Source organism: Syngnathus floridae, chromosome 15 (assembly GCF_059516105.1).
Source record: "Syngnathus floridae isolate MCC-2025c chromosome 15, RoL_Sflo_1.0, whole genome shotgun sequence".
Classification (NCBI taxonomy): domain Eukaryota; kingdom Metazoa; phylum Chordata; class Actinopteri; order Syngnathiformes; family Syngnathidae; genus Syngnathus; species Syngnathus floridae.
Genome location: NC_142427.1, coordinates 12,983,466 through 13,003,570, shown reverse-complemented (window position 1 = coordinate 13,003,570; position 20,105 = coordinate 12,983,466). Strand labels below are relative to the sequence as shown.

The 20,105-nt window shown below is 45.9% G+C and overlaps 3 protein-coding genes and 1 long non-coding RNA gene across 7 annotated transcripts; 1 reads left to right on the top strand and 3 right to left on the bottom strand.

Moving 5' to 3' along the window:
- Nucleotides 1-1,277: 1,277 nt before the first annotated feature.
- Nucleotides 1,278-7,007, bottom strand: LOC148386856 (uncharacterized). Of its 3 annotated transcripts, none has more exons than XR_015862943.1 (4): nt 6,764-7,007; nt 5,139-5,234; nt 3,999-4,094; nt 1,278-3,216 (listed from the first exon to the last, which is right to left on the bottom strand). It is a non-coding gene; the product is annotated as an uncharacterized LOC148386856 (long non-coding RNA). The 3 variants fall into 3 exon arrangements; XR_015862942.1 differs by lacking the exon at nt 6,764-7,007 and adding an exon at nt 5,627-6,171; XR_015862944.1 differs by lacking the exon at nt 6,764-7,007 and adding an exon at nt 6,006-6,171.
- Nucleotides 7,008-7,978: 971 nt separating this feature from the next.
- rps14 (ribosomal protein S14) lies at nt 7,979-9,459 on the top strand. Its single transcript, XM_088397838.1, has 5 exons — nt 7,979-8,125; nt 8,670-8,823; nt 8,885-9,046; nt 9,201-9,277; nt 9,342-9,459. Exons 2-5 carry the CDS (start codon nt 8,675-8,677, stop codon nt 9,407-9,409), a joined length of 456 nt encoding a protein of 151 aa, XP_088253964.1. The 5' UTR covers nt 7,979-8,125; nt 8,670-8,674; the 3' UTR covers nt 9,410-9,459.
- Nucleotides 9,460-9,525: 66 nt separating this feature from the next.
- chm (CHM Rab escort protein) lies at nt 9,526-14,406 on the bottom strand. Of its 2 annotated transcripts, none has more exons than XM_088397828.1 (17): nt 13,990-14,406; nt 13,221-13,287; nt 13,081-13,153; nt 12,860-12,981; nt 12,677-12,768; nt 12,540-12,599; nt 12,422-12,477; nt 12,228-12,350; nt 11,839-11,955; nt 11,582-11,753; nt 11,290-11,512; nt 11,124-11,201; nt 10,891-10,998; nt 10,648-10,708; nt 10,428-10,524; nt 10,099-10,346; nt 9,526-9,752 (listed from the first exon to the last, which is right to left on the bottom strand). In XM_088397828.1, exons 1-17 carry the CDS (start codon nt 14,255-14,257, stop codon nt 9,606-9,608), a joined length of 2,112 nt encoding a protein of 703 aa, XP_088253954.1. In that variant the 5' UTR covers nt 14,258-14,406; the 3' UTR covers nt 9,526-9,605. The 2 variants fall into 2 exon arrangements, with proteins under 2 accessions (XP_088253954.1, XP_088253955.1); XM_088397829.1 differs by having other exon boundaries at nt 11,639-11,753.
- A 48-nt stretch (nt 14,407-14,454) lies between these two features.
- ik (IK cytokine) lies at nt 14,455-19,938 on the bottom strand. The gene is made up of 20 exons (XM_088397841.1): nt 19,758-19,938; nt 19,264-19,330; nt 19,090-19,182; nt 18,756-18,815; nt 18,522-18,689; nt 18,340-18,454; nt 17,927-17,997; nt 17,801-17,847; nt 17,367-17,530; nt 17,186-17,294; nt 16,838-16,877; nt 16,608-16,746; nt 16,350-16,371; nt 16,173-16,267; nt 16,008-16,081; nt 15,851-15,908; nt 15,667-15,755; nt 15,226-15,334; nt 15,117-15,151; nt 14,455-14,599 (listed from the first exon to the last, which is right to left on the bottom strand). Exons 1-20 carry the CDS (start codon nt 19,765-19,767, stop codon nt 14,572-14,574), a joined length of 1,593 nt encoding a protein of 530 aa, XP_088253967.1. The 5' UTR covers nt 19,768-19,938; the 3' UTR covers nt 14,455-14,571.
- Nucleotides 19,939-20,105: the final 167 nt, after the last annotated feature.

Below are 20,105 nucleotides of genomic sequence, written 5' to 3'. Positions count from 1 at the left end.
CCCTAACCCTAACCCTAACCCTAACCACAGCAAGAGCAAGCCTAACCCTAAGCCTCAGCACAGCAACCCTAACAAAAAAACTAACAAGAAACCTAACAAGAAACCTAACAAGACCCCTAACAACAAACCCTAACAACAACCTTAAGCACAGCAAGAGCAAGCCTAAACCTAAGCACAGCAAGCCTAACCCTAAGCACAGCAAGAGCAACAAGAACCCTAACCAGCACATAAAACCTTAAGCACAAAGCACATAAAACCTTAAGCACAAAGCACATAAAACCTTAAGCACAGAGCAAATGAAACCTTAACAAAACACATAAAACCTTAAGCACAAAGCACATAAAACCTTAAGCACAAAGCACATAAAACCTTAGGCACAAAGCACATAAAGACCTAATCACATTAAACCCTAAGCACTAAGCACATTAAACCCTAAGCACTAAGCACATTAAACCCTAAGCACTAAGCACATTAAACCCTAAGCACTAAGCACATTAAACCCTAAGCACATTAAACCAATAGCACATAGCACATTAAACCATTAGCACATAGCACATTAAACCATTAGCACATAGCACATTAAACCATTAGCACATAGCACATTAAACCATTAGCACATAGCACATTAAACCATTAGCACATAGCACATTAAACCATTAGCACATAAAACCAATAGCACATAGCACATTAAACCAATAGCACATAGCACATTAAACCATTAGCACATAGCACATTAAACCATTAGCACATAGCACATTAAACCATTAGCACATAGCACATTAAACCATTAGCACATAGCACATTAAACCATTAGCACATAGCACATTAAACCATTAGCACATAAAACCAATAGCACATAGCACATTAAACCATTAGCACATAGCACATTAATCCATTAGCACATAGCACATTAATCCATTAGCACATAGCACATAAAACCATTAGCACATAGCACATTAAACCAATAGCACATTACACCAATAGCACATTACACCAATAGCACATTACACCAATAGCACATTACACCAATAGCACATTACACCAATAGCACATTACACCAATAGCACATTACACCAATAGCACATTACACCAATAGCACATTACACCAATAGCACATTAGACCAATAGCACATTAGACCAATAGCACATTAGACCAATAGCACATTAGCACATTAGACCATTAGCACATTAGACCATTAGCACATTAGACCATTAGCACATTAGACCATTAGCACATTAGACCATTAGCACATTAAACCATTAGCACATTAGACCATTAGCACATTAGACCATTAGCACATTAGACCATTAGCACATTAAACCATTAGCACATTAGACCATTAGCACATTAGACCATTAGCACATTAGACCATTAGCACATTAGACCATTAGCACATTAGACCATTAGCACATTAGACCATTAGCACATTAGCCCATTAAACCATTAACACATAGCACATTAAACCATTAGCACATAGTACATTAGACCATAGCACATTATACCATGAGCACATAGCACATTAGGCCATGAGCACATAGCACATTAGACCATAGCACATTAGACCATGAGCACATAGCACATTAGGCCATGAGCACATAGCACATCAAACCATGAGCACATAGCACATTAGGCCATGAGCACATAGCACATTAAACCATGAGCACATAGCACATTAGGCCATGAGCACATAGCACATTAAACCATGAGCACATAGCACATAGACCATTAGCACCTAGAACAATTAGACCTTAAGCACCTAGCACAATTAGACCTTAGCACCCAACCACATTAGACCTCAGCACCAAACCACATTAGACCTTAGCACCAAACCACATTAGACCTTAACACCAAACCACAGTAGACCTTATCACCAAACCACGTTAGACCTTATCACCAAACCACGTTAGACCTTAGCACCAAACCACATTAGACCTTAGCACCTAACCACATTACCCACTAGCACCTAGCTTCTAGCACCTAACCTCTAGCCTCTAGCACCTAGACCTTAGCACCTAGACCTTAGCACCTAGACCTTAGCACCTAGACCTTAGCCTCTAGCACCTAGCCTCTAGCACCTAGCCTCTAGCACCTAGCCTCTAGCACCTAGCCTCTAGCACCTAGCCTCTAGCACCTAACGAACCAAAAATATGACATCATAAAAAACAGAGTATGACATCACAAATGCAAAACATCATCCCACAAAAGACATCACATCACCCCACATGCTCTTATAAAATAACTTGGCCAATGCGTTTGTCTGTTTGATTTGCTGCAAATCCAAATTATACCTAAGGATGGTGACAAATCTCATTATACTTAATAGGACATATTAAAAACTCTTTTGAATAAGTTCATTAACTTAATTGTTAATTAAATCATTTTCATTATGATTTTGTATAAATACTAGGTATAAACAGAAAATATACTACACAAAATGGGCAGTTTACTTGTTTGAAAAAGAGTGGGAAGTAAGACTTATTTCATTTATTTAAACGGAAGAAGTAAAACTTGTTTAATGGGAAAAATGGATTTGGTGGAATTCCAATTTTCAAAAATGAATGAATGAAGTCATTTCAATTATGATTTTGGATAAATATTAAGTATGAACACAAACACGACTGCAAAAAATGGCCAGTTTACTTGTTTAAAAAGGACTAGGAAGAAAAGACTTATTTCATTTATTTAAATGGGAAGAAGACTTATTTAGTTTGTTTAATATATGTTTGTTTCCGAGGCAAAATTGGATTTGCTGCAATTGCAAATTTCGACAAATTACGGTCCCAAATATTGACTTGAGACCTGATGGGACGTATTAATAGCTAATTTGATAGAAGTTGGTCATATGAGCAAGTGGAGTAACATGAGATCTATTCTCAATTACACAGCACACACAACTTTGGATCTTCTGAATGAATGAATGAGTGAGTGGGTGAGTGAATGAATCTTATTTGTTCATTTAAATTATGACTGTATATATACTACTAGGTATAAACACAATATGGCCAGTGTACTTGTTTGAAATGGTGTGGGAAGAAGTAATCTATCCAATTTAAGACAAATGTAGTTACCTCTAACAATGTGTTACTTTATCTATTGTTGTCTGTGACTTCCCATGAATAAAAAGGAAGGAAGGACTCACCGGAGACGTCTTCGCCAACATCAAACCGTTGGACTTTTATCCTTCTTACAGTGGAAAACAACCAACACCATGGAACCTAAAGGAATGGAAGAAAACTTTAACATTTGGCTTCAAGCAACATTCGCAGATGCAACACAATGTGACGTGCGGGCTTAGGGCTCGTTCGGGTTAAAGGTTGAGGGAGGGGCCCTCGTTTTAAACTACTTTTTTCAAAAGGAGTGGGAACAAGCAAGACTTATTTAATTTATTTAATGGCAATATGTAAGACTATTTTTCTTCCCTGGCAAAATTGGATTTGCTGCAATTGCCAATTTCAAGAAAGTACAGTGCCAAATCTTGACTTGTGACCTGATAGGACGTATTAAACGCTTAGTTACATTGACAGGAGTTGGTAATAAGAGCGAGTGGCCTAGCGGTGGTTGAATGGATGAATGAATGTTGAAAGTAATTTAAATTATGACTTTGTTTAAATACTAGGAATTAACAGAACATCTACTGCGCAAAATGGGCAGAGTTTACTTGTTTGAGAAGGGGTGTCTTATTTAAGACTACGACTTATTTAATCTGTTTGTTCCCAGGCAAAATTGGATGTGATGCAATTCCAAATTTCACCACATGATGGTGCCAAATTTTGACTTGAGCCCTGATAGGAGATATTAAACACTGGATTACTACTTTGGATCTTTTCTTATATTACTTTGCAACAATATACTCGGTGAGAGATTAGGCAGTATAATCGCATATGTTAACTTGAGCGTGCCCACACTCAATTTACTTATGGTTATGTGTTAAATCAATTACTGTTAAACATAAAATAGGAGGTGTTTAACATAAATGGAGGAAGAAATGGGTACTCACCATTGTAGCGACTGGTCAATGATGCGAGCCTCCAGCTGATTTGTATTTTCATTCTTCTGACGGTGGAAAACGTACAGCCGACCAACACCGTGAAACCTAATGGAATGAAAGAAAACTTTAACATTTGGCTTCAAGCAACATTCGCAGATGCAACACAATGTGACGTGCGGGCTTAGGGCTCGTTCGGGTTAAAAGTTGAGGGAGGGGCCCTCGTTTTAAACTACTTTTTTCAAAAGGAGTGGAAACAAGCAAGATTTATTTAATTTATTTAATGGCAACATGTAAGACTATTTTTCTTCCCTGGCAAAATTGGATTTGCTGCAATTGCAAATTTCAAAAAAGTATGGTGCCAAATCTTGACTTGAGACCTGATAGGACGTATTAAACGCTTAGTTAAATTGATAGGAGTTGGTAATAAGAGCGAGTGGACTAACGGTGGTTTAATGGATGAATGAATGTTGAAAGTATTTTAAATTATGACTTTGTTTAAATACTAGGTATTAACAGAACATCTACTGCGCAAAATGGGCAGAGTTTACTTGTTTGAGAAGGGGTGGCTTATTTAAGACTACGACTTATTTAATCTGTTTGTTCCCAGGCAAAATTGGATGTGATGCAATTCCAAATTTCACCACATGATGGTGCCAAATTTTGACTTGAGCCCTGATAGGACATATTAAACACTAGATTACTACTTTGGATCTTTTCTTATATTACTTTGCAACAACATACTCGGTAAGAGATTAGGCAATATAATCACTTGTTAATTTAAGAGTGCCCACACTCAATTTACTTATGGTTATGTGTTACATTAATTACTGTTAGGCATCATTTGAGCAGTCTGACCAAATCTTTGAATAGAAGAATTTGTGATTTAAGAAATTACTTCTGTTCAGGGTAATCACATTTGTATATAATTCTAATGGTCGTCTTTTGAAAACTATTCTGAATTACAATTTTGGATTATTTCTTATATTACTTTGCAACAATATACTCAGTGACAGATTAGGCAGTATAATCACACATATTAAATTGACAGTGCCCACACACAATTTACTTACAGTTATGTGTTAAATCAATTACTGTTAGACATGAAATAGGAGGTGTTTAACATAAATGGAGGAAGGAAGGGCTACTCACCATTGTAGCGCCTGGTCAGTGATGCGAGCCTCCACCTGATGTGTATATTCATTCTTCTTACAGTGGAAAACATACAGCCAACAAACACCATGTAACCTAAAGGAATGAAATTAAACATTAACATTTACCCTCAAGACATTCAAAGATATAAGGCAACGCGACTACGTCGTGTTTGTATCCGCTGTCGCGCTAACGGCCATTTCGCGCCCACGGATTTGAATCTTGGCGGGAGTTTCCCCTATTCATTTCGACGGCACATTACTGCGACGTAATACCCGTTTATCTAAAACGGCAAAGTTAAAAGTAGAATTAAATAAAGTTTTATTTTTAATCAACGCAATAATTTACAACCGTTGACCAGGGAGAATCGTCGAAATTCGGCGTCTATGGCTGACAGCAGACGCCGAATTCGACGACGGGCCCCCCACTCACTCGCTTTTTCGAGACTACAATAGTACTTATTTTTAAACACAATGAGTTGTATTTACCGTATACGCTCTAGGCGGTCCAGTTGAGAGCAGAAAATAAAGATATTTCTGTTGCTAATCGTCGTGTTTGTATCCGCTATCTCGCTCGCGTCCATTCGCAGCCATCCGCGGCCACGGATTTGAATTTTGGCGGAAGCCACGCCTACTGGCTTCATTTCCGCGTAATACCCGCTTATCTAAAACGGCAAAGTTAAAAGTAGAGTTAAATAAAGTTTTTCTTTTTAAATCAACGCAATCATTTATAACCGTTGACCAGGAAGAATCGTCGAAATTCGGCGTTTGTGGCTGGCAGCAGACGCCGAGCTCGACGCCCGCCACACTCACTCGCTTTTCGGGGCTACAAAAGTACTTCTTTTTAAAAACAATGAGTTGTATTTACCGTATACGCTCTAGACGGTCCAGTTGCGAGCAGAAAATAAAGATATTTCTGTTGCTAATCGTCGTGTTTGTATCCGCTATCTCGCTCGCGTCCATTCGCAGCCATCCGCGGCCACGGATTTGAATTTTGGCGGAAGCCACGCCTACTGACGTCATTTCCGCGTAATACCCGCTTATCTAAAACGGCAAAGTTAAAAGTAGAGTTAAAAAAAGTTTTTCTTTTTAAATCAACGCAATCATTTATAACCGTTGACCAGGAAGAATCGTCGAAATTCGGCGTTTGTGGCTGGCAGCAGACGCCGAGCTCGACGCCCGCCACACTCACTCGCTTTTCGGGGCTACAAAAGTACTTCTTTTTAAAAACAATGAGTTGTATTTACCGTATACGCTCTAGACGGTCCAGTTGCGAGCAGAAAATAAAGATATTTCTGTTGCTAATCGTCGTGTTTGTATCCGCTATCTCGCTCGCGTCCATTCACAGCCATCCGCGGCCACGGATTTGAATTTTGGCGGAAGCCACGCCTACTGACGTCATTTCCGCGTAATACCCGCTTATCTAAAACGGCGAAGTTAAAAGTAGAGTTAAATAAAGTTTTTCTTTTTAAATCAACGCAATCATTTATAACCGTTGACCAGGAAGAATCGTCGAAATTCGGCGTTTGTGGCTGGCAGCAGACGCCGAGCTTGACGCCCGCCACACTCACTCGCTTTTCGGGGCTACAAAAGTACTTCTTTTTAAAAACAATGAGTTGTATTTACCGTGTACGCTCCAGACGGTCCAGTTGCAGGCAGAAAATAAAGATATTTCTGTTGATAATCGTCATGCTTGTATCCGCTGTCGTGCCCACGGCCATTTCGCGCTCACTGGTTTGAATCTCGGCGGAAGTTTCGCCTATTGACGTCATTTCCGCGGCACATGACTGCGACGTAATATCTGCTTATCTAAAACGGTAAAGTTAAAATTAGAGTTAAATAAAGTTTTTCTTTTTTAATCAACGCAATCATTTACAACCGTTGACCAGGAAGAATCGTCGAAATTCGGCGTTTGTGGCTGGGAGCAGACGCAGAGTTCGACGCATCACATGACTGCGACGTAGCAAACGTCATATAGCGACCGCTGTTTTATTTAGTAGACTTACAGATACCACCTCTTACGCATGATGTTGCGGGTTCGACGCCCGTCTCAGCACACTTTCTTTTCTCCCTTGTCTGTATGTACAGGGCTGTGTCAGAAAATTTGAATATTGTGATAAAGTACTTTATTTTCTGTAATGCAATTAAAAAAACACAAATGTCATACATTCTGGATTCATTAAAAATCAACTGAAATATTGCAAGCCTTTGATTATTTTAATATTGCTGATTATGGCATACAGCTTCAGAAAACTCAAATATCCTATCCCAAAATATTAGAATATTTCCTCAGACCAAGTAAACATCATATACCCGCTGCTGTTTTGTTTGTTAGACTTACAGCCGTTATGCGTTGACATAATGGCGCACTCGTTAGCATATACCTCAATATGACTTTTATTGCTATATTATTAAGGATATCTTATCTCAGGGTTTATTCAGACGAGAAAAGTATTTTGGTCCGCGTTTGGTCCGGACCAAAAGCCCTGTTTTATTTTGTAAACTTGCGGACTTTCGCGTTGACGGATCTGCGCAGTAGATAACGCGTCCGCTTACTACGCATGATGTGGCGAATTCAACGCCCCTAACAACATCTCTTTTTCATTTTTCCGCAAGTACCAGAAACGTGTTTAAAAACACCATGAAGTGCTACAGGCTTACCTTTCAAAGACACATTTGAATGCATTGGCAGATTTGTCTCATTCATCATTTTTGCAGGAAAACGACACAGAATTAGGAGCATGCACATATTAAAATAGATCCGAGAAACTGGGACTTGATTATATTGGCAAGATACTCAAAGTAATCATTTCACATTCATACATAGAAAAAAAACTGCAACTGTAATTCCGTTTTCATTTGACGTGCAGCTGAGTCTCCCCGCCACCAGGAGGCTACAGCGAGCTGTCACTTTGCCACGTCAACTTTAACCCCGGAAACACTTACGACTGTCTTTTCTAGCTGGAATTCAAGGAGTGAAAGGCGGAGGTGAGAGCTCGTCTCTTAGTCCATCCGTCCCAATCTAATTTATTTGAGTCCATCGGCACTTTGTTTAGCATCGTGTTGACTTAATCTTACTTTGTCTCTCTTGACGGCCTAAAATTGTTGACGCGGGCGTGCTCATTTACAAGCTTGGACGCCTTCCCCGTTTGGCCGTCGCGTTGATATTGTTCGCTCGCGGCTTTTTTTCAAATGGACTACAAGCCGCTCGGTTGTTTGTCTTTAAGGTGACATAAGATGATTAAATTTGGGTTGGGCGTCTGAATTTCGATGCAGGCCTTGTTTTGATTCTGAAAGCTAACTACTCAAGTGGGGCTGGCTCCAGAGTCTAACATCATTACAAGATGACCGTTGACGTCATGCGTCCCACAATGCAAAGTACCGAACAAAAACAAAGCTGCTTCTTTGGAGAGTACCAAACCATCGGGAGAACTTCCCAATACAGATTAGATTCTTGCGACCATTTCCAGGATGCGCGACGTAACCAAATCGCAATTTTCGAATGTATGACCGTTTTTGTGCTTGTGGCTAGACGAGATGGCACCGCGCAAAGGCAAAGAGAAGAAGGAGGAGCAGGTGATCAGTTTGGGACCTCAAGTGGCAGAAGGGGAGAACGTCTTTGGCGTCTGCCACATTTTTGCCTCTTTCAACGACACCTTCGTGCACGTCACGGACCTGTCCGGAAAGTGAGTTGTCCTCATTGCACGCGCGCTTTACACATAACTGACCACCCGCCTCTTTCCTCAGGGAGACCATCTGTCGCGTGACGGGCGGCATGAAGGTGAAGGCGGACAGAGATGAGTCGTCCCCCTATGCTGCCATGCTGGCGGCACAGGACGTGGCTCAGCGCTGCAAGGAGCTTGGCATCACCGCTCTGCACATCAAGCTCAGGGCCACCGGCGGCAACCGGTCAGTGGCTGCGTATATTTCACGGCTTTAGCACTATTGTGACCGGTGAAAAACATTGCGGCGGGGCTTTTTTTTCCATTTTCTTAAATAAATCACGTGGCCTTAAGGGCTCACAGTTGCTCATGATATGAACAGGCACGCTTTGCTCTTTCAGCACCAAGACGCCCGGACCGGGAGCGCAGTCTGCACTCCGAGCCCTTGCGCGATCTGGCATGAAGATCGGACGCATCGGTCAGTTCTGCTCGCGCCGCTCACGCCCGTGGCCTGCTCACGCCACATGTTTTTGTGCTTTCAGAGGACGTGACCCCCATCCCGTCAGACTCGACGCGCAGAAAGGGAGGACGCCGTGGACGCAGACTGTAAACTCAAGCCGACCTTCACGTGTTCTGTACAATAAACGTGTTAAACCACAACAGGCGTGTCGAGTCAAGGTTCTTTCAAAGCGGTCGCGTGGCTAGCAAACGAGTGGGCTCGCTCACTTTATGGGCGGGAGTTTTATTTCTTTCAGCCAAACACAAATAGGAAGGCATTTAGCCCCGTTAAGTGTGGCAGGTCCAAATCAATACTGCACATTTTGGGCCCGAAGCGGCGGCTGCAGCTCTTGGAGTTCGGCGGGCTCCTCAGCGTCATAGAGGATGTCTTCGGGATTGGGCGCGGGGGGACAGAAATCCTGGTCGGGGACGATCTTGTGGAAGATATCCTCGGCCTAACCACAAAGTATTAGTCCGCATTTCGGTTTTGCCCAAAGAGTGCTTTCATTTAGCTTTCTTACAATTAAAAAACATTTCCAACTTCATTTCAATGATTACGTTTCAACCAATTGAAATATGACAAATGTATTCAAAAAATGAATCTACTGCAAGCATCTACTTTGATAAATTATCCTCACTTGAGCAAAATGCTTTCATTTTATGGAATTAAGTGACTGAGAAAGCACAACATTACGATAATCATAAAACTTGTCGTGGAATACTGCAAAAATTATGTTCTTTTTCTTTTGATAAAACGCAATTATTTCATGACATGCTAAATGAGACAAACAAATATTTTACCTGCTTGATGGCATGCTCGTGACCCAGATCGGCATCCGGTCCCGAGCACGTGTGAAGGTTAGACGGTAACCGATCGCCATCCTCCACTTGGGTGCCGGTCTGGTCCATGTTGAAGTAGAAACACCACAGGACGCTGGGACGCGAGTTTTGCTCAGGTGACTGACTGGTGTTGAACATGGCCGTCACTACGGGCGACAAGTCCTCGTAGGCGGAGCCCAGTAGTGATTGACAGGTGAGGTGGACTAAATCTGAGAAGGCACAGCACACAGGTTGGACTTGGACTTTTTTTTTTTTTTTTTTTTTACTTGTGGAGGAAAATGGACGCTCACATGTTTCCGGGGCGCACGTCATGGTGGACGGCGACAGCTCCACCATCCTCACAGCAGGAAGTCCCGTCTCCACCGGGGGGATGGTTATCAAGGAGACCTTTGTACGCGCGAAAGCACAACGCCATGTTAGTGCACTCGTTCGGCAAACTGCACCCAGGTATTTGGCACACAGCGTGGGTGTGTGCGAGAGAGAGAGGGAGGGGGGGGGGGATCGTGTGACCTGATGCTGGTCGCCAGGCAGAATGGAGCGGTCGGTGATGAGGACGCCTCGAGAAATGGACCTGCATTGGGAAACACAAGTTAAGATCAACATGTTCAATTTTAAGCAAGTAAACGACGGACGGAAGGATGTCATTTCCGAAAGTAGACAGGACTGCGAAAAGCTGTTTGCTTAGTCTATCGAGTGAACATCAGCGGATGTGCTGCTCAGAAAGAAAAAAAAAAAAGTGGAGGGGAGTGAAACCTGGTGGGCGTGGCCTCGCTCTTCAGCTGGGCAGGCAGGAAGCCATCTTCCAGCACAAAATGGCTGGCGGTGATTCGCTGGCCACGGCCGTCAATCAGCGCAGTGCACCTGGAGCAAGACGGGACGAGCCCCATGAACAGAGATGGAAAAAGGACAAACACCAAAAAAAAAAAAAAAACACTCGGCCACAGCAGCATGCCAAGCTGCCAGATGAGGTGGAACCGTCTACCTACCTGTTGGCGGTCTTGTCCAGCAGCAGGCAACTGATTGGATGCCTCAGGCAGTACACACCCCCAAACACAGCAGACATCCTAGAACGTCAAGCACACGGTGGTCAGACAGGCGCGGTGCCGCGCCGCCCCTCCTCCGTCTGCGTTCCTTCCTCCCTCCCTCCCTCACCTGCAGAAGCACTGCGGGATCTCACCCAGGCCGTACACGGGGAACAGGAAGGGGGTGTTTCCGTAGCGACCCAAACAGCGCAGGAAGTGACGCGTGGAGGCCAGGCCGTCCTGGGTGGGCGTGTCCTCCGTCACCATGGCAATGGAGTGCAGCAGGAAGTGCTGCAGGTTGTCGCCCAGCTGCTGGTCGTGCAGGAACTCCGAATATGGGCGGGCGCTGTAAGCTAAGAGAGGATACGCTTGGAAAAGTGTTGTTGTTTTTTTTCTCCCTATAATTGGCCGCTTTGACGCACCGCTTGGGCCAGTGGCGCGTGACGAGGCGTCCGCGCAAGCAAATGCGTGCGGCTCACCGCTTAGCTCTTCCTCCTTTTCCTCCAGACAGGAAGCCAGGAAACGCATCAACTTCCTCTTTTCCACCATCGACAGCTGGCGACTGGCGAACACGTCGGCTCGGCTGCACGGCACCTGACCGACGACAACCGCCGCAATCGTCTTCCTTTTGGCATTTGGACAGCGCCGTTCCAAGTGTTCAAAGACGACGACGATGCACCTGCTCCACGTTGCCGTGGCGATACGTGAGGATCCTGGTCACGTTCTTGAATTCGGCATAACGACTGACGTTTGATTTGATGAGCAGGTCCACCAATGAGCCGCGCGCGTACATCAACTGGGAAAAAAAAAAAGTCAAGGGTAGAGACGATGGTCAAGAATCCGTCTCGATAAGCGAGTATTACGAATGGCGTAAAGTACAGATTGTTACGACATTACCGCGGCAGTGCTAGGGAGGCTTAGACACGATTGGGTGGGGTTTCAAAGTTGTCGTTTCTTTTTTTTTTTCTTTCTTTTGGCCCCCTGAAGCTACAATGTGTGGACTTGCAAAATCCATCTTGACATTTGTTCTCCTTCTCTGGATATCGGTGGGGAAAGCAAGACATTTACCTTGGAGACGAGGTCAATGTTGAACCTCCGTCCTTCTTTGAGCAGGTCGGCGTAGGTCATCTTCTTCCTCCTGACCTCCGATTGGCCGGCCGTCTCCGACTCTGCCGTTTGTGTGTTTGGGCCCTGTGATGAGATTAAAACTTGTGACGTTCAGGTCACCTGACAGCGGCTGCTAAGCGTTGCGGACGCCTTACTTGCTCCACCTCTTCTTCTTGCTTTTGCTGCACGTCAGCAGTTGGCTCTGTCAACTCTGTGACAGCAAACGTAAGGAAGCTGAAAACGATGACATTTCATGTTAGTCACGCAATTAACCTGCACACAAGTCTTCATCTTTCTGCGTTTGCCCCTCATCAGCCGTTTGCTCCGTCGACTCTGACAAACAAAAAAATAGAAATGTTGCATCTCGTTATTTTCAGGTTTTACCACTACAGCTGTGCGGCCAAATTAACCTGCACGTGGTTCTTCTGTTTTTTCTTCTTCTACGAAGCGTTCAACCTCTTCTTCCTCCTTCTCCCCTTCCTGGTCCTGGTCATCTCCCTCGCTGGGTACAACGTCGACAAAATCCATCATGCCGATTTCAACAGCACCAAAGAAGAAACTTAAATCTATCATCGCGTCAAAGAAAGGCTGACCTGATAAAGCACAACACCTGCAAGTTCCTGATGGAGGAGTCTGCATTTGACAGACAGATGGGCTCCTCCCTGTCTTGCACCAGACTGGACCAATCCTGTACCTCATCGTCCTGCAGCTGCTCCTGAAGGAGAAATCAAATACAACCCGAAACCCAAACACATGGGGTGAACTTTCCCGTCTCTCGCAGCAAACAACCAACGAGGAAACGGCGGGGACTCACCTGATGTTCCTTGAGCCACGTCAGCAAAGCGTTAAAAGTGAAGCTAGCCCACTTGGATGCGTAATAACTCCTCCTAAAACGAGAGTGCAGATATCCTCTCAGCGTGCGTGTGAAGAGGTATAGGACATTTGTAAACTCACGTGTCCAGGTGAAGAACTCTTTGTCCCACTCGCGAACAAGCTGCCGCCACCACCGACTCCGTGAGACCTTGGACCATCGAACAGGAGGCCGCTATTAGAAAGTTTTGTGTCCAATTGTTTCGACCGCTCTAATTGGTTTTAATACTTTTCCAATTTTCCAAAATTGAGAGGCTGGCATTGGACAAAACTTTGAGGACTTGGCCCAACTCCATGTGTCAGAATGATTGTGACGTTTCCAACAGAACGTGATGTTGATTTCACAACAAGCTCGTTTTTGTCTCAAACCCAGTGTTTCTGACAACGCACGAGCTAATACCGAGCGAGTCCAACTGAAGGATCAGACTTCAATTTGAATCTGTAGGTTTAGTCAATGCTTGAATATTGCATGAAATCCAGCCTTTGCTGGGTGTCTGCTGGGACTAATAATTTGGCCCCCGCATTCAAAAACGGAGCGATCGTGACGTCACGGCGTGAAGTCAGCATCACAGCGCGGATATGACATGACGAAATGTCCCGTCTACTGAAACGGTAGTTTCTGAAGAAAACTAAAATTAGGGTCCATAGACTCAACTACAAGTCACTGTCATTGGCAAGGTGACGAGCTTGTCCGCTAGCCACGATTATTGTAAGTGAACGGACTGTTAGCCATAAGCTAATGAGTTATTAGCTTATTTCAAAGACGAAACACAAATTGTGCTGTTTTTAAATCACTTTGGTGACACGCGCACGCACACGGGACATCACTTTGAAAAGGTGTTGGAGCGCTTACCTGTGCCTACGATGACGACGTCGAACTCAGACGGCAGATCTTCGGCAGCCATCTTGCCGCATGCGCGCGCGCACCCTTGTGCTCGATCCCGACACGGCGTGCGCATGCCCAGTTCACGCGCATGTCCAAAACACGTGCACTTCTGACACGGAAGCTGTCCCGCAAAACTATTTTTGTTCATTTCGACACTTTCAAGTCCTTTGTATTCACGTATATTAGGGGTGGGCAATTCAGGTCCTCGAGGGCCGGTAGGGCCGGTGTCCTGCATGTTTTCTGTCACCTTTTTGCAACACACCTGATTCAAATGATCAGAGGAGCTCTTGAGGACCGGAATTGCCCACCCCTGACGTATATAATCATTACTGAGATGCTTACACAAGTGGGTCACGTGATCCACAAGTACAGGTAGGGATTGAAACCGTTCACAAGCGAGACACACAATCCAAAGAATCAAAATCCACCAAGTCACATAAGGTTTCTTTTTAATCAGATGAAATGGATTGCGTGTGCGCCTGTTTGAATAAACCCAACAAATTCTATTAATAATGCGATTCATCAAACACAACGAGCCACAGACAAAGTTCAGTATTTGGGTCGCTTCACATCCACCCTGTGGGAAAGAAAAGGGGAAAAAAAAAAAGGCGTTGGGGTCAACATTGTGAGTCTCGAAGGGGTCCGATTGTTGGGGAACACGATCGAGAGATTCTCATAAAGAGGACCGCTCCAAAGATCGCATGAGTCTCGCCACAACTGACGTCATGCGGCCTTTGTGGAACGCAGACTCTAAATATGGAGACAGCCAACAACTCTGAATGCATTTGGAATCATTCATTCATGTACAAATCTCTACACTACACTACACTACACTACACTACACTACACTACACTACACTACACTACACTACACTACACTACACTACACTACACTACACTACACTACACTACACATTAGGTCTGAAAGGATGACTCAGATGTAAATGGGCGGGGTTATATTCCAGAGCACGCTCTTGAATTACAACACTGACATGTTATCGTAGCATTTACGGCACTTGAGTGTCTTTTCACTACATGGGCAATTCTCAACACTGAGAGCGAGAGAGCCCTGTGTAGTGGCTAAGGAGACTCACCCGTCGGCCTCCATCTTCTTTCTCTTCTCGATGATCTGAAACAGAAGAGACGCACCTCGTCAGAGAGATAAGACAGCTGAGGAGGAGACCGGACGCTGCGTCTTCTCACCGCGCTGATCTTCTTCCACTGGCGGTCCAGCTCGGCTTTCTCGTTGGTCTCCTTGAAGCGGCGAGTCTTGCGGCCCTCTGACATCTTGATGCCATACTGGAAAGCCGCCCTGTGGGGGTGCGGGTGTAGGCACAGAATAAATACAGCCTCGGCGGGGTCCGTCGTGGCGGCCATATTGGGGGTACATTGACCGAGGCGAGACGAGGGAGCACGCAAAACAACTGTCCCTCGTTCGGGGAAAGCCAAAAGAACAGTTGAATTTTTGATGATTATTCAATGTTCTCGACCTGATCCGGTCAACTGCACGGCCGCGAGGAGAAAAGTGCGACGGGCCCGTTTTGCTGCCGGCGGTTCAATGGCAACAATAAACGTAGAAACAAACAAAAAAAGAAATGAGCCAAAGGTGAGGGCTGCGTTCACTTTTGGCCAGTGCGTACGTACTTGGGCAGTGCCTCCTTGTTGTTCATGTAGTCGGAATATTCCTCCTGAGTGTCAAAGTCCCAGCGACCCAGCGGCCCCTTCTTGTTGCCCTGGAAGGCCACATCACGCAGTGGAGTGGTGCCAAATCACGCAGTGGTGCCACATCACGCACAGAGGGGCGCACGTGGCAAAGCGTGCAACTCACCTGGTCCATCTTGCTGTAGTCCACTTCTTCGTCGCTGTCTACCGCCAGGTCGTCCATCCTACGGCCGCACGCACGCACGCACAATTGACGGTCGGTCAAAAGCAAGCGGCCCAAATGACGGCGAGCTAAGTCACGGTTTAACGCGCGAGTGTCTTACGTAGCAGGGTAACACTCGGCGTAAGAGTTGGACCCGCCGAAAAAATCTCCCAGATGTTCTTTAGCGTCTTTCCTCTGAGAAGGCGTGACGTGCGTTAAGGAGGAGACACGCACAATCGGTCGGGGCAAGACGCACACAAGCTTGTTGCATCATGCCAGCCACCACAGAAGGATATGCATCCTTGCTCTGCCATTGGCTGCCCGCCGTACCTGCAAACTTTTCATTGATCAACTTGAGCTGATCCCGCACCGACCCTGGACCTGTTTCATGACAACACATTGTGAGTCTCATCCCAGCCAGCGTGCTCGCGAGCAAGGAGGTTGACCATTCTGCGCCACATACCCGTATCTGCCTCCTCCGCCACCTACATGCACACACAGCAGATGTTTTGTATTCAGTCAAACAGCATTCCAGTGTGTGTGTGTGTGTGTGTGTGTGTGTGTGTGTGTGTGTGTGTGTGTGTGTGCGCGCGCGTGTGCCCATGTGTGAACACGCGTGTTTGTGTATGTTCATGTGCTACTGTGTGGTCATGGTGTATGCATGGATGCGTGCGTGCGTGAACCTGATTGTTTCTTCAAATCTGTGTGCGTGTGCGCGAACCTGTTGCTCTTTGTCAAAGTAAGCATGTTTTCGCTTCTTTTCGTCATCTCGGTCCCGGTCTCGTCGTCTCTCTTTGTCTTTGTGAGGTTTGGACAAAGACGTCGCCGACGGCAAGTAGTCCCCGATGTCATCGAAAATGCTGCGCACGAGACGCACGCACACACTTTGACGGCGGTAGAGACAACACAAGGACAGAGAGGGAAGCCCCAAACGTGCATTTGCTTACTGACCCAATGTCAGCTTCGGGAGCTCTTTTTTCATCCGCTTTGCCTGAAAGACATTGCAAGCAAAGTACATGCGTGCGTGAGGTCATCATCATGCAGCCATGCCTCCCTCTCGTCACCGCCGCCGCGTAGATGTCCGTCATTTCCCGTTTGGCGTTAGCGCTAGCATTAAGCATTTGGGGAGGCCCATGAGGCCAAATCATTGAAAACAATGGATAAAATGTCTTGTTCCACCGTCCCTTAAGAGATTGTACGTGGAATATTTGACTAAATTTGGAAGAGAAAAAAATGGCCATTTAATGTTCATTAGCTTGTGCAATGTGTGGGGGAGCAAAAAAGGAAGAAAACCATCACCTTTGTCCTTCTTCTTGATCTTCTTGTGTCGAGTTCCTTGCCGGAGGTAAGACAGGATCTGCGTCAGTTTGGAGATGACGATGTCGTTGGTGCTCAGCGTGGTCTGGGCCTGTCACACACGCAAACACGCACGGCGGATGAAGGATGCGGCTCGCCCGCGGCACATCGAGCGCACACGTACCTCCATACTGGGACAGTCAGCTTTGCTGCGAATGAGCGTGGTGGGAATGTCTGTGTCGGTGAACTCGTCGTCGAGGTCCACCACGTACGCCATGCGGCCCGGCAGGAACAGCTCGTTGCGCTCCAGCGCGCCCGAGCGGAACACCATGCGATAGATATTGCGGCCTGGTCGTCACAAAGCGTCTTCCTTCGTCAAATGGCACTCACTCCATAAATACGAGATTGTGAAAAAATGTGCCAATGGTCATGAATCTCCAGTGTTGGCGTAAAGCCAGCACAAGTTGAAAATGTACAACAGATTATATTGTGTGTGTTCATTTTGGACAGAGTCGCAGTGTGTAATCATATGGCTGGTGCCAGTGTATTGAAGTCCATGTGTATTTCATCCACAGCGCCCCGTCACGACGCAAAACTTTGCGAGCACGCTCAACTCACCTAGGCGAGTCTTGAACTCAATCTTCTCCTCCGGTTCCACGTCTTTCCTGCCACGCGCGTGCAAGGAGAAAAAGAGTGCCGTCAAGATCGTTGACAATAAGCCAGGTTGGGAGCGCGAGATCCTACTTGGCTTCTTTCTGGACCTTCTCCATCATATCTTCTTCTTCTTTCTCTTTGCTGTTGATCTCAGCTCTCACCTGACGCACAGAAGTAAAGCGCGCTCTCAAGCAGTGCCTTGCTTTTGGGGTGGCAGACATCCTGGCTGGCAGTTTTCATTTTTAAACACCACTGGCGCCGCGCTTCAAAACGGTCGCCGCTCCGCACTGTGCGCAAAAGCTGCGCTGCATTGTGGGAGGTGAGTCCAGGGAAATGAACTGCATTTCTCGTCATTTCAAGACCTCGGTTTGAGAACAGGCTCGACGCCCCGCGGTCATACGCCGAGGTTGCACCATATACCGATTAGAAAGTATTCCAGTGATCGAGTCAACGCCATAGAGAAGTCGGCTGGAGGGAAAATCTTGCATGTGTGCACGCCTCACCTTCTGCAGCAGAGCAAAGTCCAGACCTTTCACCAAGTGAGTATGCTCCATGTCACCACCCAAGAACTTGGACTCCTGGATCAGCTGACGCCGTTTCTCCGCCGCAGACTTGTCCCTGCGTCGCGCTAGCATATAAGCGACAGACTCGCGCCACCGCGGCGGAGGGCAAGAAGCGCACTCACGCCTCGGCCGAGGGTCCGACGGCTCGGTAGTTGGCGGTGGTGCTGATCAGTTCTGTCTCCTCGTAGTCCTTGTTGACGCCGTCCCGCCGCTCTCGGGCCCGGTCGCGGTATTTCTCGGCCAGCTCGCGCTCGCGCTCCATCTCCTGCTGCCGTAGCTTTGCGTAGTAGCTAACGGTCGCACAAATTAGACAGTTATCGAGTGAAAAGAATTGATGCTTGAACAATCCATCCCACCTCTTTTTCTTCCTCCTCCTTGCCGCGGGATCTTCATCCTCATTGTAGTCCCTTGGCATTCTGGGTAAACAAAACAAAAAATAGGCACAGGAATCTGTTAGTGCTGGCAGTTATGTTGCCACTCTATCATCATGCAGTAGTGTGTTATGCCGTCACGCCGTGACAATATTACACTCTTGTGGTCGTGCAGCTGACATATTGTCTGTCACCTTCTTGTCGTGACAAAGGAATAATGTTATGCTGTTCAAGTCACGTTGTCGCAACGTTATGCTGTCGTGCGTAGTTTCATGTTTTCTGCTTCTATTGCTTGCGTCCAATTGTGTCAGAGACGTACTCATGATGCCTTGACTTGGAGGGTGGAGCTGAAGAAGGTGTGGCCCGTGGTGTCATCAGCAACTTCCTGAAGTCATCATTGGTCAACTTTGACCTGCAAACAAACACGGGCGTGCACGCACTTTTGTTAACGAACTAGCGCACTAGAGTCAGGACCAAGAGTGTAAATACTTACTGAGCAGCTGATCTGCTGTCATCCACATCGTGACCCTCGGGAGCCAGAGGGTTGGAATAACTCTCCGCTGTTAACACATTCACATGCGCACGTTAGCCTAAGTCTACAAAACGCTCACGTGAGGAGCACACTTGGTTTCCACGTCTACTACTCATTTACTTTCGCTGTTTAAATAAAATAAAAATACCAAAAAAAAACTCGTCAAAATCAGCCATATAACCATTTTCAACACCCAACGCTCGTCCCGTTCAGAGTCGCGGGGGACTGCGGAAGCCATTAAATTTACATCCATGGTTTTTCATCTTTTCGCAAGCGTTCAAGTCCGTTACGAAACAGACATCAATGGAGTACGTAGAGCATGTCCATCCCGAGTTCCAACTTTTCTGGTTTAGCAAGAAAGCGGCTGGCCAGCACCGTGGTAGCTCAGGCTAGCGTTAGCGTTGCGGTGGTCACGTAGCAAGCATAAGAGCTGGCGTGCTAACAGGGCGACTTACTTTCCGGCATGTTGGCAGCGTCAAGTTGTCAAGCTTCCCCACTGTGCGGATTTATTTGCTCTGTGTTGGATTTGTGTGCTTTCAACGACGACGCTGCTGGCAATTCAAGTTCGCTCGCGGAACTGCACTAAGGATATTTGCGTTCCTTTGCCGCCTCTTCTTTTTCGTCCTTAATTGCCGTAGTGGCGAACTGGATGAGGACTTTGACGCCCCCTAGTGATCCGGAATGCTTATTGCTTTGCCTAAAACCTGGCTCACACGGCAGGATTATCGAACCGAAGTAGCCCCGGAACTATTAAGAAAAAAACGGAGATGAATGTCATTGAATGGAATCGATTTAACTAGTAA